The 16,761-nt window shown below is 43.1% G+C and overlaps 1 protein-coding gene across 1 annotated transcript; it reads left to right on the top strand.

The window, feature by feature from the left end:
* Positions 1 to 3,213: 3,213 nt before the first annotated feature.
* DYNLT3 (dynein light chain Tctex-type 3) lies at positions 3,214 to 11,686 on the top strand. The gene is made up of 5 exons (XM_074858554.1): positions 3,214 to 3,314; positions 4,594 to 4,635; positions 6,497 to 6,620; positions 8,324 to 8,401; positions 9,497 to 11,686. The coding sequence occupies exons 1-5, from the start codon at positions 3,285 to 3,287 to the stop codon at positions 9,571 to 9,573; spliced, it is 351 nt and encodes a 116-aa protein (XP_074714655.1). The 5' UTR covers positions 3,214 to 3,284; the 3' UTR covers positions 9,574 to 11,686.
* Positions 11,687 to 16,761: the final 5,075 nt, after the last annotated feature.

Consider the following 16,761-nt stretch of genomic DNA (forward strand, 5'->3'; position numbering starts at 1 on the left):
GATCTGCACAGCCCGCACAGACTGCCACCTCTCCAGTATGCCAAATCCACTTCAAGCATTTGCTTTTTAATCAACAAATGATTGGAGTTGCTCTGTTTATTCTCTGTCTTTTTAAGAGCTCCTGTGCTGTATCTGAACAATGAAAGCCTACAGCTCTTTCAAATTTAGGGTTGTATTTCTGAACCACTTGTTTCAGCACTCCCCACATTTCCTATTACAAGTCACAGAAATTATTATACTGCCGATCGATTTGCCTTTTCCAATTTACAATCCACAGTAGTGTAACAAAGAATTAAGCAACGTTATCAGGTAACTCCCCTTGAAAAGAAGTGTACTGGCTCCTTGCTTCCATTTAGCATTGCTCTTGTGAAATTAGTAATAGCATTAGTCATTCTCAGGAAAAAAAAGGAAAAATGTTGGTGATTTTGGTTATTGAAATTAAATAAAAAGCGAATCTGTTAGGAAAAAAAAGAATATACCCACTCAATACTTGTGAAAGTGAAATAAATGTAAGTCTAAAACTACCTCCAAAGATGAGTTAATAGCTCGTCCTCACTAAAGGCTAGCTGCATGCCTGGCAGACATTAGCTAAGGTGTTACTGATCCAGTGATTCCAAACTAGGTCCGCTTCAGTGCTTTATTACTCTTATACCTGGATTTTTTTTTTTCCTAACATTTAACATACATCTCCCTGAGTTCAAATTAAAGCCATTATTTCTTATCCTACCTTTCATCACACATTGGCCCATTAACCAACTTTTTCAGTAAATCGCTACACAGTCAGAGACATCTACAAGGAAAACTGGTCAAGGGATATCAAACAAATGCAGTTCCTCCACAAATCACATTTTCTAAGCTTCCTTTCGGTCTTGTTGCCTTCAGGAAGAATTACTTTTCTCTCTCTGTCCCACCATCACACTGGGCTGAGAGTTACACTGGATGCCTGATCAACACCAAGCAGAACAACATAACTGCCTTCTGTGCCCTTTCTGGTATTCTTCAATGTATTTAGCTATTTATAACATTATACTTTAGGTTCCTATCTATTGTAATTCTGTATTTGTTTTTCTGCAGCACTACTGCCTAGATAATGAGTCTCCATTTTGTATCTGTGCACTTGATGTCCTGGTTTTACAGATTGTACTATATTTTTGATGAAATTTTTTCTTGCTGATTTCTCCAACCTATTCAGTATTTTTAATTTTGATCCTGTCATTCAATGTGCTTGTAATTTCTTTCAACATGCTGTCATTAAAAAGCTTTTAGAAGCACCATTTTTATTCCATGATTCCAGTTATTGTGACTAATACTGATTAGCTCTTCGGGCAAAACCCCACCTATCTTCTTGCCTTTATTCCTCCTACTTTGATAATGATTAACCAACACTTCTTCCCTAGATGATACATTCTTATGTGGGAAAGCATAAAAAGACACATTTACTACAAAATAACACACCTACTATTTATTTCCTCTTCATCCATTAAACCAGCTGTCCTACCAAAGAATAAAATCAGATTATTTGACATACACTCTTGACAAATCTGTGTTGGCTGTTCATGGGTGATGCTGGGTGTTTATTTCTAAACGCTTCCTGGATTAATACTGTTTTGTCATTTTATTCTTCTAATGGCTCTCTGGATGTTGAGTTAAGCCTGATGGACTCAGAATTTCCTCAGACCTCCTGCTCTCCTCCTATCTGTCAAGGGTGCTGGGGGACGAAGGACGGGTAATTTTTTTGCATTAGAACTTGCACACACACACACCCATCGGTCACTCAGGAACCCTCTTATTTGCCATGGATTCACTGCTAATATTTCAAGGAACATATTTCTCTGAATAGTTCCAAACAGAACTGAAAAAGAGTCTAGAAACTATAATAGACTGCATCCAAAGATACAGATGTAAAGACGCATGATCTTTCAAAATACAGAGAATAAAAAATGCACAGGATTCAAGAGTAAGTTATTTCAGCACTGTCAGCTTTGGCTACAGGGTGCCAATGCATATGCAACACATGCTTTCACTAGCTTCTATTTCTTTAAAACTAAACATGCAATTTTATCCCTAGCTTAGCCTGTGAAAATGCTGCACAGGTTACGACACAAAAAACTTTATACTGAAGGACATTGTTTCATGTCTTTTCCTAGGACTACATCCATCAGCACTTGCTCATAAAGATCTGCTCTTCATGAGAATTCATCTTCATGTTCAGTCTTCCCTTACTATAGCCATTAGCAAATATTAAACATGAAAGCTAGTTTGAGAGCAAGGCAATATAAAACTTTTTAACTTTGCTTCCCCCTGTGCTTTCATGTTTTTCAAACACAGTATTTCCAAAAGGCTGTACAATTAAGACTGAACAAGAGACCCTTTTGCAAGGGAAGCATGTATCTGTCCGAACGTAGGCCACCAAAACTGCAACTAGAAGTGGGGCAGCCTTGGTCCTCTCTCTCATGTTCAGTCTGGTTTAGAAATAGCAGGTATCACGGAGGGAAAACCTACCCAAGATCTTCTACCAAACTAAAAAAACGAATTAAAAAAACAAAACAAAACAAAAAGAAACCCACCAAAACAACCCACCATTTGCAAATTCTGTATTGTTTTGTACTAGGTGTCTTTCCTGTTTCCCAGGCAACTTCAAAGCACGAGAAAAGATCAGAGGTAATAATATGTGTATGTATTGAGTTAAATAAAAGTTAGGATCAATTCTTTATAATAAAATGGAATTAGAAGAACCTGAAATTGCCATTTGCGGTTATTAAAATCTAATGTCAACTTTGTGTTAGATAATTGGCAGAGATTCATTTGGAAAAAAAGGTGTGGGGGGGCAGGGGTATTACTGCTCCTCTGGAGGAACCGCTCCCCTATGAATTTTCTGTGTCCTGCACAGGGCGTATGCACAGCCATAGAGTTACTAATAAACACTTCCCCGGTTCTGTGCGGGGCTGCAGGCGCCCGGCGGCAGCGCCCGGCACTGCCGAACGCTGGCAAACGGCAGCGGCCGCCCCGCCAGCGCGAGTGCCTGGAGCTGGTCACTGCCGGCCCGGCTGCGCTCCGAGTGCCGGCGGACGGGCCTTTCCCTTCTATTTCGGGTCGGCACGGCCGGCTCCAGGTACCGGCCGGCCCGGCAGACGCGGCGTCCCGGGCGCCCCGCGCTACTCGCCGGCCGCTGCCGCAGGAGGCCCCGCCCGGGCCGGCCCGGCCCGGCCTGGCGGAGGCGGAGCCGCGCAGGACTCGCAGCCGCCGCCGCCGCCGCCGGAACAGCCGCCGCCCGCGCCGGGGCCATGGAGGAGTTTCATCCCCACAACGACGAGGTAGGGGCCGCCGCCCTCCGCCGCCGGGGCGGGAGGTCGGGGGCTGTGCCCGGGCGGGGTGCGGGCATCTCCGCCAGCCACCCCCGGGCCCCGCCGAGAGCGAGCCCGGCGGGTGGGCAGCGCTGCCGGAGCCGCTGCCCCCGCCCCGGGTGGGACGGGCAGGTTGAAGGCTGCAGTGGTGCGGGTGGGCTGTGTGCGGGGCCTCCTGCTCCCCGCCCGTCGGGCACCCCCGGGGCCCCTGCGGCACCGGTCGGCTCGCCTCGGGGGGAACGGGGTGTCCCGGGGCAGGCGGGGGGCTGGCGCTGCCCGCGGCCTCCCTGGGGCGTCAGCGGTCACCGGCCCGTCTTTGTGCTGGGCGCCGAAAGTTCCCGCACGGAAAAGTGCGAGCGGTGCCGGGGGTGCTGCCGCCCGCTGTGCTGCTGTCAGTCTGCCGCCATTTTTCTTGATATCACCTCTGGGGGAAAAAAAAAAAAAAAAAAGGGTGCTGGGCCCGGTCTGCGCCGCAGGCTGATCCCTGCCAGCCAGAACTGAGGAGACTTTCCTGCCCCAGGGGGCCTTACTTCGGGTCTCTAGCCACCAGTTTTCATTTAAAAAAAACCCACAACAAAACCTCGTAGAAGCATTATTGTCCTTGAGATTTCTGTCTTTGCCCAAGTGTTTGAAATTGATGAATGTGAAGAGGCGGATGGCACAGTGGCATGGGCTGTGTTCCCTTGGAGGCCAAGCTGAACACTGATGAGTAGGAATGAGCAGAAAATTGGAGGCATTCAAACTTGCAAGCTTTTTGTGCACTTAAGAAAGTTACTTGGGTAAGCTAATGACTATGGAAACCAGTCTTTTTGGTACTAGGGTTGTGAAACCTTGTCACCATTTGGCAGCAAAATGTAACCTGCAGGTTAGTAAGTCCGTGAGTCCAGTAAAAACCTGGATTAAGGCCCAGAAGAAAAGATTTGCCATGTATCTTTTTGTCTTGGAGAATATTCCCATGACAAGCATAGACAGTGGTGGAATTTAATCTTTACAGAAGGTGTAAATTGAACCTGTTTCCAAGCTTGCTGAGGCCTGAGCTTTTTGGACTCACTCCAGTGTGACTAGCAACACACTACTAAGTAATGTATGTATGGTGCTGGGAAAAAAAGTAAGATTTTAGAATTATACTAACAGAGTACACAATACAAATAACCAGACATGGGGCCTGATCATTACGTGTTACTTAGAGTAAAACCGCATCGTTTGTTTACTTTTCTATCAGAAATAATAATAATAATTTTTATTACAGATGATCTTCAATGCTGATGAGGCCCACAACATAGTTAAGGAGGTAGGTTTTAGCTAACAGCTGTATTTCAAATGAATTCTTTACCTTACCTTGCACTATAGTGAAAGCAGTTACTTTCATTGACCATCCCAGATAAATTCAGTCTTAAATGAAAGTATTATTTGTATCAAATAAAGATGGAGTTTCATCTTGAGCTGCTTTAAGCTTCATCTAATTGCTGTCTTCAACTACCTAAAGAGAAGGTAGATGAGAGAAGAGAGAGCCAGAATTTGCATTACAGTGGAGAGAGGAGGAGCAGCAGTCACAAGTTGCAAGGGAAATGCACTCTGATTTCCCCCCCCCCCCCCCCCTTTATCCAGCTAGAGAGTAGTTAATCACTACAGAGGTCGCAGGGAGAGCTTGTGGAGTCTCCATCCTTAGAGATTTTTAAAACTTGGCCAGACAAGGCCTTGAGTAATGTGATCAAACTTGAAAGCTGACTTGGCTTGAGCAGGAGGTTGCACTATGTGAGCTCATTATTTTAGCAATGTTTTTGAAAAACAATTTTTTACATAGAAAGAGCAGGCTGAAAGTTATAGCCTGATGGTCTAAATTAAATACCTAGTAACTGGAGGTGATTAATGAAGAGCCTGTGGCATACAGATGCTGTCAGGTTTTGCAGGGAAATACCATCTTGAGAAAGGAATTTCTAGAGCGGCTCTGCAGGTCCTTTTCCAGCTGCCCTGTCAGGAAGGTAAAGGGCTGCACTTTTAGAACTGCTCCAGTACACAACAACAAGCTTTTGGATGTCAGATAAACAATTCAACCCTTCATATAATGGTCCCTGCCTTGAAAGGCCAAATACAAAGTCTCCAGACACTGGGAGTAAAGCCAAGCGTTTCTGCTCTGATTGAAAGCTTAACCAGAGCCGAGGAGCTCTAGCACTGGGTATGTTTCTGGTAGGACCAAAATCCCTGAGGGATCTTCTTGTACCTCTTCTGTCTTCTGTTTTGTGAATGTTTCCATTGAGTCCTTTGTCCAGCTTTATACACTGTGATTAGAACTAATTGGGCTTTTTAAGATCTGGGCCACACAGCCTGTTGGTGGTTAGTGTATGGGATTCATCTTACTGAATCAGAGGAGAACATGGTTTTGTTTTACTTACCTTTTCCAGGTGTGCATTTCTTAACCGAATTTCTCAATTTTAAGAAGCATCCATCAGCATATAATTCTGAATTTCTTAGGAGTAGAGAATGCAGTTTAAGGGTTACAGTTAAGAGAGAAAGCTTTCTGTTCAGTTATTTTAAATTTAAGCAAGGGTTGGCCAGTCTGTAGCTGTGGTAGAACATTCAGTTTTCAAGCAGTTCAGGTATTTCTTGTGCTGCAAGATATGACCCTTGAGGAGGACATGAGAGTGAGAGATACTCATCTTTTAAACTGGGGTATGCATTTGACTATTGTCACTCTAGTTCTGAAGATTTTGGTATTGCTCGCAGGCTCTGAAAGATTGGCCAGCCCAAGATGACGTTATTTATTTGATTAGTACCATTCCATTAGAGTAGCTTCTGAAAGCCAACCTGGAGTAGGCAGTCATTAGGAACAGTGGGATGTGTTAGTATCTCCACTGGTAAATAGATCCATTCACGTAACTGGATTCTTAAGGTATGTGGCTAAGGTCTTTGCTACAAAAAATGTTCAGTCAGAGCCTCATTTTTCTCCATGTAATAATGTGGTAAATATGTACTAAAAATAAGTTTCCTAGAAGGTTAATTTTGCTTCCCATTCACCAACTGATAGCTGATGAGGTTATGTTATTTAAAGTAATCCAATTGCCAGATAAAATTCCCCAGATTATGTGAGACATTTTAAATCTCTACATTTTAAAGTATGTTTACTGTAACTATTTTTTTTTTCTCTATTTTAGTGCATAGAAAGCGTTTTAGGCAAGGCAGATTATAATCACAACAAAGTCAACCAGTGGACTGCTGCTATAGTAGAACAGTCGCTGACACATCTGGTAAAACTCGGAAAAACATATAAGTACATCGGTAAGTACAAGCAGTCATACTTTGACCACATAGAATCACAATAAATAAATAATGAAAGTTTCATTTGAATGCAGTGCTATATTCAGGAGAAAGTTTTAAGCTGTAGACAAAGCAGAGCAGATACCTGAACTCTTCTGTAATACAGATTTTTAGTAATACCTGTGGTAAAACTGTGGAGTTTCACTTGAGCTAAGCATGCTAGCAACACTTAGCACAGAACATGACATGTTACACAGTCTTTTCTGACTGTTAAGCAACCCCACATCAATTACATCAACTTTTTGCTATCAGTTCAGGAAATAATTGCTTATCTTAAAACTTTTAGTAGGATTAAGGTTTCTGTAAATACAGACATTTGAAAAACTTTAGTCCTGTACGCTAAGTTGTGTCCCTTATATGCGTATCTGTGGAAGGGAAATGGAAATAAGTAGAAGTTTAGTCCACTTTGGTCCTTTTGTGGAGTATTGATGTCATAGCAAGCGTTTGCTCTCTGTTCTGTTTTGAAAGTCTTGGATTCAGATTGTCACTGGTTTTATGACATTGCAGGTCAGTCTAGAAAAGCTGCATGTTACTAGAGTGTGGTTTCAGAGAACAGTCAACCAGCACTTTTGGGAAACAGCTCTCACCAAGTGCGACTTCTGCTTTATCTGTGAGGACAGCACCTGCAATCCAGTTCTGAGGTGCACATGACACGAGCCATATCTAAGTAGTTTAAAAGATAAAAACCATAATCCTATTAGCAAGCATTTTGTTAAAGCTGTTGTCTTTATGGAAATAAAAATAATAGTGAAATGAATACCAAATTGTTGAGGAAAATGCTGGGGGCAAGGGGGTTATCCAAAAAGGTTTTGACTTAGCTGAGTGCCACCTGCTAGCCATTTGAAAACGTAATGCAGGCTTGAGTTCAGAACTACTGAATGATTCCCCTCTTCTGCTTTAATAATTAATTCCTTGATTTTATGACTGTATCTTATCCCAAGCACAAATACAGGCTGGGCAATGAGTGGATTGAGAGCAGCCCTGCAGAGGACTTGGGGGTGTTAGTAGATGGAAAACTGACTATGAGCCAGCAGAGAGCGCTCACAGCCCAGAAAGCCAACTGTATCCTGGGCTGCATCAAGAGAAGTGTGGCCAGCAGGTCGAGGGAGGTGATTCTCCCCCTTTACTCTGCTCTTGTGAGACCCCACCTGCAGTGCTGTGTCCAGCTCTGGGGCCCCCAGCATAAGAAAGACATGGACCTGCTTGAGTGGGTACAGAGGAAGCCACGAAGATGATCAGGGGGCTGGAGCACCTCCCCTGTAAGGACAGGCTGAGAGAGTTGGGGTTGTTCAGCCTGGAGAAGAGAAGGCTCTGGGGAGACCTTATAGCGGCCTTTCAGTACTTAAAGGGGGCTACAGGAAAGATGAGGAAGGACTATCACGGTGTGTAGTGATAGGATGAGGGGTAAAGGCTTTAAACTGAAGGAGGGTAGATTCAGGTTAGATATAAGGAAAGAAATTCTTTACTATGAGGGTGGTGAGGACCAGGTTGTTCAGAGAAGCTGTGGATGCCCCCTCCCTGGAATTGTTCAGGGCCAGGTTAGACGGGGCTTTGAGCAACCTGGTCTAGTGGAAGGTGTCCCTGCCCATGGCAGGGGAGTTGGAACTAGATGATCTTTAAGGTCCCTTCAACCCAAACCATTCTATGATTCTGTGAACTTGCAGTAACCTGTGCAGTGATGCAGAGGAGTGGAGCTGGTCTTCACACAGCAAGCTCGTGCTTCTGGGATACCACAACTGATGGTAAGTTCCCTCACTCAAGTTAAAAATTTGTGGTAAAAGAAATGTTACTTACTGTTCAGTTGTAATAGTTAGGTTGAACATTTTCAAGAGTGACTGTAGAAGCAGTAGCTTCCAGCGTTAGATGCTTGTTTACATTCCCAGCAGAAAAATTTTGTTAGCAGTCAGTGCCTGCATTAAGAGCAATTACTTTGTAAATTATGAGAAGCTGGAGTAGAAATGTTTTTATTCCGAAACAGGAGTCAAAACATTTAATCCTCATTAGTAACCATAAATCAGTTGAAGAGGCAGTAAAATGTTGCTTGCAGTAAATGCAGGTGGTAGTCCTAAACATATCTGCCTGTTTGCTGTAAGGGGACAGTGCTACTTTGGAAGGGAACAGAACTTGGTAAAAAATAGAACTAGTTTGACTAACAGTATGTTTTTCAGTTGTGTGACTATCAGCCAGGCTTTGGATGCATGTTATTGCTTCTAAACTAGTTCTAAATGCATTTTTTCCCAGGTTCAGAGTATCATGGGGAAACAAGATTAAAATAATCGTGTCTGTTACAGACTAAAAAGGTCTTTTTAGAAGAGGGCACCAAGATATACCTTTAAAATAGAGATGGCATCAGGAAGTCAAGGTTAAAAAAAATAAAATCATAAAATGAAGTTAAGTAAACAAGTACAGTTTAATTTTCATGTTTCCTTGGCTTGTAAGGTATTGATACAATGGAAGAGGAAAAATTACAGAAAGTAAATACACTTGAATGTATTTGATCCAGTCTTTTTTCTGATTTCTTGTCTGACTATCTTGCCAATTTCACTATGAGATTTTCAAGGATTTTTGCAAGTCCACCTTTTAAAGAGAGATACTGAAATTGTGTTTCCTGGAGACTGTCTTAAGCATACAAGGCTAAAGTTAGGTAGTAAACAATGTACAAGTTAATGAAAATGTTTTGAGGAGTGTAGTCTGCTTATAGCCAGGATGATGTAATAGTACTTACCTTAAATCACAGCTGAATTATTCTTACTAATTTGACATAATGTACACTCTGATAAAGTGATTGTAGTAAAGACACTGGAATTCTCTTTTTATTTTGTAATAATCTCTTCTAGGAACCTGCACAGTGAGATGGGAAAACCGAACAATGAACTGCATTGTCAATGTGTTTGCTGTTGCTATTATCCTGTAGCTGACTGGAAGATGAATACAAGCAACACCGAAGCCTTTAAAAAAAAAAAAAAAAAAAATCATCCAAACACACGGCTAAATATTTCAAACCATTATTTGTTTTTGTATGGGGAACATACAGAAGTTCTCTACAGAGAGCATACAGTCTAAGCCAGTTCTCATAGATTAATTACCTGAAAGCTAACAAAAAATTTAAAATATGTATATATGTATCTATCTAAAGAGAAAGTTTTAGAATTTAAATATTCAGAAATATGTTGATGAGAAGATGCCACAGAGATCAATAGAATTTATATCAAAGCTAATATCAAAGATACTTTATTCAAGAGGAACAAAACATATCAAAGGAAAGGTCAGAGGGCAAGCAAGACCTCTCAGGATTATAGTGCATTTGGGAAGAAATTATGAACACAATTCAGAGTGGATATACTGTAAACAATACTGGTGCTTCATGTTTGATTAAGCAAAGCTAACCACCACATTGAATTCTGGTGCTTGTGAAATTGCATGAGCATCACATTTCAGTCAAGCATGAACATTTACATTGAAATTAAATCCAGTTAAGCTTTTCCCCTGGAGGCAGAGGATGACTTCACTGGGACAAAGGTGAAATATACCTAGTCCTAGCAGAATTCTAATTTATCTCCAGAATGAAAAACATAGTATTTGTTATCAATTCGGGGAAACATGCTGAGGATGAGACATCAGCCCTTAATTCATAATTTATAAATGTGAAAACATTCTGAAGGTACTTTATTTTATTCCACAACTGCAGAATTTGTGACAAGCACTTTACTGATTTCTCACGCAGTAGCCAGGAGCTAGGGCAGTAAGACTGGACCCACATTACTCCCAAGTAGGATTGAAGTGTTTGGAGAGAGGGCACACACATTTCTAGAGGCTCTTGTTAGCTTTGAAAGCATTTTTATTAAAGCAACATATCTGTTCTTTATCGGAGTGTTTCCTACGTTCTGTAAGTCTAGAATTGGATCTTAGTCCTATGAAATAATACAGCTAAGCACTAAGAATTCCCCTCCTGTAAAGATTTATGCAAGTTCTTAACTTTGTTCATCTGATGAGTCTTAATCTTAACTTGAAATATTCTACATGGAAGAAAACCATTTGCACGCATGCAAGTATTTGCTGGAATGGGGCCTACATTTTTGTTGATTAATGCACAAATTATATGGAAAAGAGATGTATCAATACCAAAAATGCCTAAACAATTGCTGCCACTAAGTGGCAGCTACATTAAGTTGTTTTCTCAGATGCTGCTCAAGATTAGAATTTTTTCTTTATTACTGCATGTCTTTGGAAGAAGTAACTACCTAACAGCTACTGTAAGGCTGTTTTGGATTTTAACAAATTAATATTAAAGCACTATTATGCAGTTTTATTAGTGGGATTTTTTTCAGATAACTGACTCTTAGGGCATGTAGCAAGTGTCCTGTACAAAGAACAAGCTAAAAACCATTCCACTGCTTAAATTGTGTATACGTACAGCTAGTATGAGACTACAGAAGGAACGTGTGTACGTGTAATTCACAGTACTGTTCAAAATCTCTTGCTTTGCAGACATAGAATTCCGCTTTTACCTAAGTGCAAGTAAAGATAATACTGTCATGCATTTGCCTAACAGGCAAGTGTAGCGTGAAGATGTATGTGTATGTTGTACTGACCTTCACATGTATAGTAATTCAACATTATTTGGGTTAGGGCACCAATTTTTGAAGTAGGTGCCAGCATCCAAGAGCTACTACAAAAATGCAGTAGTTCCAGTGATATTTGGGATTGTACAAAGTGAAAAAGTAAGTGGGGTAGCAACTGGAAAAAGGGTTGGTACCATTGGTATAGTTTAAGAAGTGGGTGAGTAAAAAGAGCGGTGGCTGTTATCCCCCTCTAATGGACATTTGGGTGCCATGGTCAGAAGAAGTATTCCAAATAGCCACTTGTAATCTCATTTGGTATTTTTGCTTTACTTGAAAACAAGATGCACTGAGTAAGACTATCAGTTTAATGAGGCTTGGTGAAGGTTCTGCTGCAGAAGAAACCTAGAAAATATTGCTTCATTTTTCTTTCTACCAAAAAAAAAATAAAGTTTTGCCTTAGTTGTATTTTTGCCTTGTGTTTTTGATCAATATAAATAGGAACTGAGAAGCATATTCCTCTTACTTCACTTGTATACTGAAACAAATTGACTCAACAGTAATGTTTTTTTACTGTTAAGCAAGTATTTTTTATTAGCAGCTGGGGTCGCCCTGGGGATTCTCCATGATAAGGGCTCCCAAGAATTAGTAAGGGACATCAGTTTATATACACACAAATCATATATATTCATTAGATTTCCTAGAAAGGGGTGTCTTACGATAATGAGTTCCCGGAATTCATTTACATAGTCCAAGCATATGTAGTGAAAATATGTGAGGGTCTTCAGTGGTCAAGGGAAGACGTAAGTAGTTTTCTTCACAGTATTCACTAGACCCTCTTTCCAGAGCATGCGCTGTGAAGTAAAGTCCAGGTGTCTCCCTCTTAAATCAGCAGAATCATATAAGAGAGACCCTGTAATAGGGTCTCTGTGTCTCTTTGTTTGAGCTCCCCCCTTATCTTAGTTTTCCCATTCTAGAAGTTGTCCAAGTGTCCACTGAAGGCCTTGAGGCTGCTATCAGTGATTTACGTAGGGAGCTTAACGAGCGTTTCCATCTTACCTAAACAGACAAAGGGACCTAAGGAAACAGTTCAGGAGTCCGGAGTCAAAACACAAGCAAAGCTTTGAAACAAATGAAGCAAAGCACAAGCAAAGCTTTCATACATCACATCACAGTTTAGTCTTAATAACTGTCAGAAATTCATTTCTTTGAGCCCTTTCATTCCCTTTCAATACAATAGTGAGAACTTGGGAAATTTATTGAAGTTGTGTGTGCATTTTAGAGACAAGACCTTGTCAAAGGCTAGTTCCCAAACCTGGCTTAATTTCTCACACCTCTTGTCTATTCAGACCTCTTTGTCTTACATCTTGTCTTGACAATGCAAGTTAGTTTTCTTACCCCAGAAAGATTATGAAACTCTGGGAAAAGTATTTTCATTCTGCATCATATCCTAGTGAATTTAACTTCTTTCACATCTTTCTTTTCCCCATCCTCTGTGGGTACAAACAACTTGTATTTAATGTAACTCTTAAAACAAATGCTGAACACAATTAGTTGCTTTTCCAAGTAGGTTTTTTTTCAAGGATAAAACTATGAGTTGCAGAATATGAAAACATTTCAGTAGTATTTTCTATCAACACAATGTTTTCTTAGTTGTTGCAATCGGGGGGGACAGTGGGGGTCTTATTAATGGGACAGAAGAGTTTGCATTAAGGTATAGCCCATATATATGGAACCCTATGTCCCTACATGTGATTTCCTGACAAGACACCTGTTATTCTTCCCATGCAGATTTTGTTAATCTACACAGAAAAGTGTGAAAGTAAGGGAGCAGACTCATTACTTTTCATTGCCTGTCAGATGTCTGTCAGTAACTTGTTACCTTTCTGATGACTGTCTTCCTATTATACTCAACTTGATCAATGGCAAGTACAAATCCTGGTATTCATGCAATTTGGATTCATGCAATCTAAAGCACTTCAGAGAAGCCACTGAAATCCTAGCTTGTAGCTAACCTATTTAGAGTTGGATGGGAATGTCAGAGCACTGATCTTTTAAATACACCATAAAAGAGAGAACATTAAGTACTGGTAGCCTATACGCAGTAGTACAGTAGTTGCCATTCAGAGAAAATAGGGGCTTGTTCTAATACAGACAACAGATCCTTCAGAGAGGAGTGCAGCAGATCCTGTAATGAACAATTCTTACCTGATTATTGGCATGCACCTTCCTGCCTCCTGCACAACCTGACCAGGTCATTTTGTTCCCATTTAATTCGGAGAGGGATTTTTTCAGTACAGTCATGGTGTGACACAAGCACGGAGCCAGCCCACACCCTGAAGTTATGCCTGTGTGTCTGCAGGACATTCCCAGCTTGAAGCCAGCGCTGGTTTGTCTCTCAAGGACTATCTGAGCTCAGCTGTGGTATTATGTAAATACAGCAGTAAACCCAATTGCAAAGTGGCTCCAAAGCTATGCAGTCACGTTTACACTGTGTTGCCCGTGAGCTGCTCTAGCCCACTGGGTCTATGCCAGGTAAGGGGTCTGTGGACTTTGGCTAGTCGGTGGAACGGTTTCTCTCTTCCCCCACAATGGAAGAAAAGCTGCAGCCAAACACCATGTGCCCACTGAGGGAGATTTTTCTACTGCAGTGAGTAAATTGCTGTCAGGTAAATGGAGGTTTTAGCTCACGTGTTCATCAAACACAGGAAACATGCTGTGACAGCACAGCTTTACTTGTTACTTAAAAGCTTTCTAAAAAGGAAGAACTCTCTACAGAGTGCTAGAGTGACAGCTACAAACACCACTGTAACTCCCATCCCACTGTCTGACCTAAAATGACTTGTAAAGGAGAATCAGGGTTACAGAAATGCACATCACTGGTCATTACGGTTTGTGTCATGTGCTTACAGTTACTCTCATGCTAAGAAACTACTGGGGCCACACAGCACAAGTGCATGAAGGAGAAGAGACAGAAAGGCAAGTTTTGTAGTTACAGTACCATCTTAAATAGATGCTTTTACCATATCTGTAAGTTAATTACAGAGTTTGTAATCTATGCTTATGTAGCTTCACAGTATAGAGACCACACAGTTCAGAATTAAAGCCATTAAAATACCCCATCTACAGGAGAAGGTGGTGAGATGGACTAGCTGGTTCAGCTGCAAGAAACTAACTTCTGTCTAGTCAGCAGGTTCTCCTCCTCATAGGCCTATGCTGGATATAATTAGAATAATTTCTGAACAGCACCTCCTAAATTGGAAACATCATAATATCTGCAAAACCCCCTATTGTATCTGTAAACAACTTAGGAAGAAATTAAACATTCTCTGCTGGTTTTGTAGAGTTTACTGAAGTTTTTGAGGCAGCCTTTATTCAGTGCTTGTTCATGACCACCTGGGTAAAATTAGAGGTTGGGGGAAAGGGGGATGAATGAAATGAAGTTCTTGTTTGACAAAAAGAAGTGTGATCTTGCTACATATAACTTGTCACACACACACATATAGTTATAAATAGGTTCATCCCTTTAATTTATCCATTTCCCTACAATTTTAAGTCATACATTGATAATTTTCTTAATTTAGAATTTAACCTCTTGTTGCTTATTTTCACTTCAGCAATGTCTAGGTATGAAAACAAGGGCTCCAACAGTGTTCATACAAACAAAATATCCTGGCCAGAGATAATACAATTTAGCATTTAGATATTGGCCAGCAGAAGTGAGAGGGCTAGGAAACATCGAGGCTATGACTGCCTTTATTGGTACTCACAGCACTTGGCTTGAGGCAGTCATAACTTTATCCCATCCCAAACTCTGGGGCTTATTTTCAGTGGGAGATTCTACAGTGGCTGTTGAAACTGGTCTGACAAAATCACACAAGAATCTACTGCAGGGTTGCGAGTGATGTCACTTGTTAGTTTGAAAGGTCTTCACAGATCTCACCAATCAATGTTGTAATAGCTATATAGTGTTCATACCCGAGTTGAACATTTTAGGAAATTAATCTTAAGCAAACTGTAATCACAGTTGTAACTAGTAGTCTCCTAAGGTTGTGAACAAATTATAGTTGTCTATTTCATGGCACTCATAGGTCCCCTGAATAACTGAAATGATTCTTTGTAGGGAATAACTTTGCAAAAGCTGGCTGTGGAAGGGAAGAAATTGAGTAGTTTTAAGGTTTAGATCTGGATCAACTGAGGCTTAGTGATCAGTGCTGAAATCTTCCAGGCTCATCTCTTTGTACGGTTGCTTTGACATCTTCAGCAAACTTACGCAGTTGCCTCGGAGGGTGTGTGTGTGCAAAATTTTGGCAAAATTTGAGTAGCAGCCGATAAATACATGTTTTCCAGTTTGGGTTTCATAAATTGCTCCACATGAAGCAAACCTCTCTGAAGATGCAGTTCTGCTGCCGCTGGGGGGGATATAGCAAGTGCCTGTGCTGCTTAGCTCATCTGGGCAATACAGCCTTGGCAAGTCGGGCTTTAGCCGAGAGTGGGTGTGCCTGCCCTGCGCCTTGGGTGCTTACTCCGGGCTGCAGCCCCGCACGGATTTCCCAGTTCGAGCATCTTTCTGGCAGTACGTACTGAGCTGGCTGCCTTAGAGCTTAAGCACACGCGGGCTGCCGGCACCTCCGGACTTCAAGGCAGGCACAGCCATCCCAGCCGCTGCTATTCGGGATTCCGCCAGTCCGTGGGTGCCATGTCCCTGCAAGGGGGCCAGGGCGGCGCGGCCGCCTCAGGCCTCCGGGCACGGCGGGCCGGGGCCGGGCCGGGGCCGCAGCCGGCGGCAGGTGGCGCCGCGGGAGGACGCGGCCGAGCGCCGGCAGCGCCCCCGCCCCGCTCGGGTTCCCCTGAGGGAACGCGTCGTCCCCCCGCCGCCCTGTGGGGAGGTGCCGCCGGACCCGACGGGTGGTGGCGGGGCAGAACGTCCACAGCCACCGGCCCACCCACCCGCGGCCCGCCCGCGGCCGGGGCGTCTGCCAGGCCCGGCGGTGGCTCAGGCGGGTGGGCAGGGCCCGGGGCCGAGCGGCCGAAGCTCCCTTGGCTGCCCCAGCCGGCCGGTCACGGCCCGGGCGCTCCCGCCGCGGAAGAAGGAGAGCGCGGCCTGGCCGGGCTGGGCCGCGGATGGAGAGGATGGGAGAGGGCCGGTCCTCAGGGGCGGACGCGGCCCCCGGGGTGAGCGCTACCCCGCCCGCCGGCGCTTCACAGCACCCCTGACAGGATCCCGGGGCTGCCCTGCCTGAGCGGCCGGTTGGCAGCTGCGGCCAGGGGCTGGCCTGAGGGAGACCCCGGGGCCCGGGCTCAGCGCCGCTCCCGGCAGCGAGGAACCGTGAAAAGGAGAGGTGGCGGGAGAGCAGCCAAACGCAGTCGCTGGCATGGAAACCGCCAAGGTGGGAAATACCCCGAGTGTGGTCTTAAAAGCACGTAACAGTAACTTTCTTACAAAACAGCGTGGGGCAGTTATGGTTATGCCATTCCTCTCGAAACTTAGTTCTCTGTGAAATTGTTGTAGCCTCCAGGAAACATGAGACTGCAAACTGTCT

The sequence above is a fragment of the Strix uralensis genome, chromosome 2, assembly GCF_047716275.1.
Source record: "Strix uralensis isolate ZFMK-TIS-50842 chromosome 2, bStrUra1, whole genome shotgun sequence".
NCBI classification, from domain to species: domain Eukaryota; kingdom Metazoa; phylum Chordata; class Aves; order Strigiformes; family Strigidae; genus Strix; species Strix uralensis.

What these genes read in the sequence shown, in the direction of transcription:
- DYNLT3 (XM_074858554.1), top strand. Translation starts at nt 3,285, where the DNA reads ATGGAGGAGTTTCATCCCCACAACGACGAG. An exon ending in TTCATCCCCACAACGACGAG is followed by an intron (nt 3,315 to 4,593) that starts GTAGGGGCCGCC and finishes TTTTTATTACAG; the next exon opens with ATGATCTTCAATGCTGATGA. An exon ending in CCCACAACATAGTTAAGGAG is followed by an intron (nt 4,636 to 6,496) that starts GTAGGTTTTAGC and finishes TCTCTATTTTAG; the next exon opens with TGCATAGAAAGCGTTTTAGG.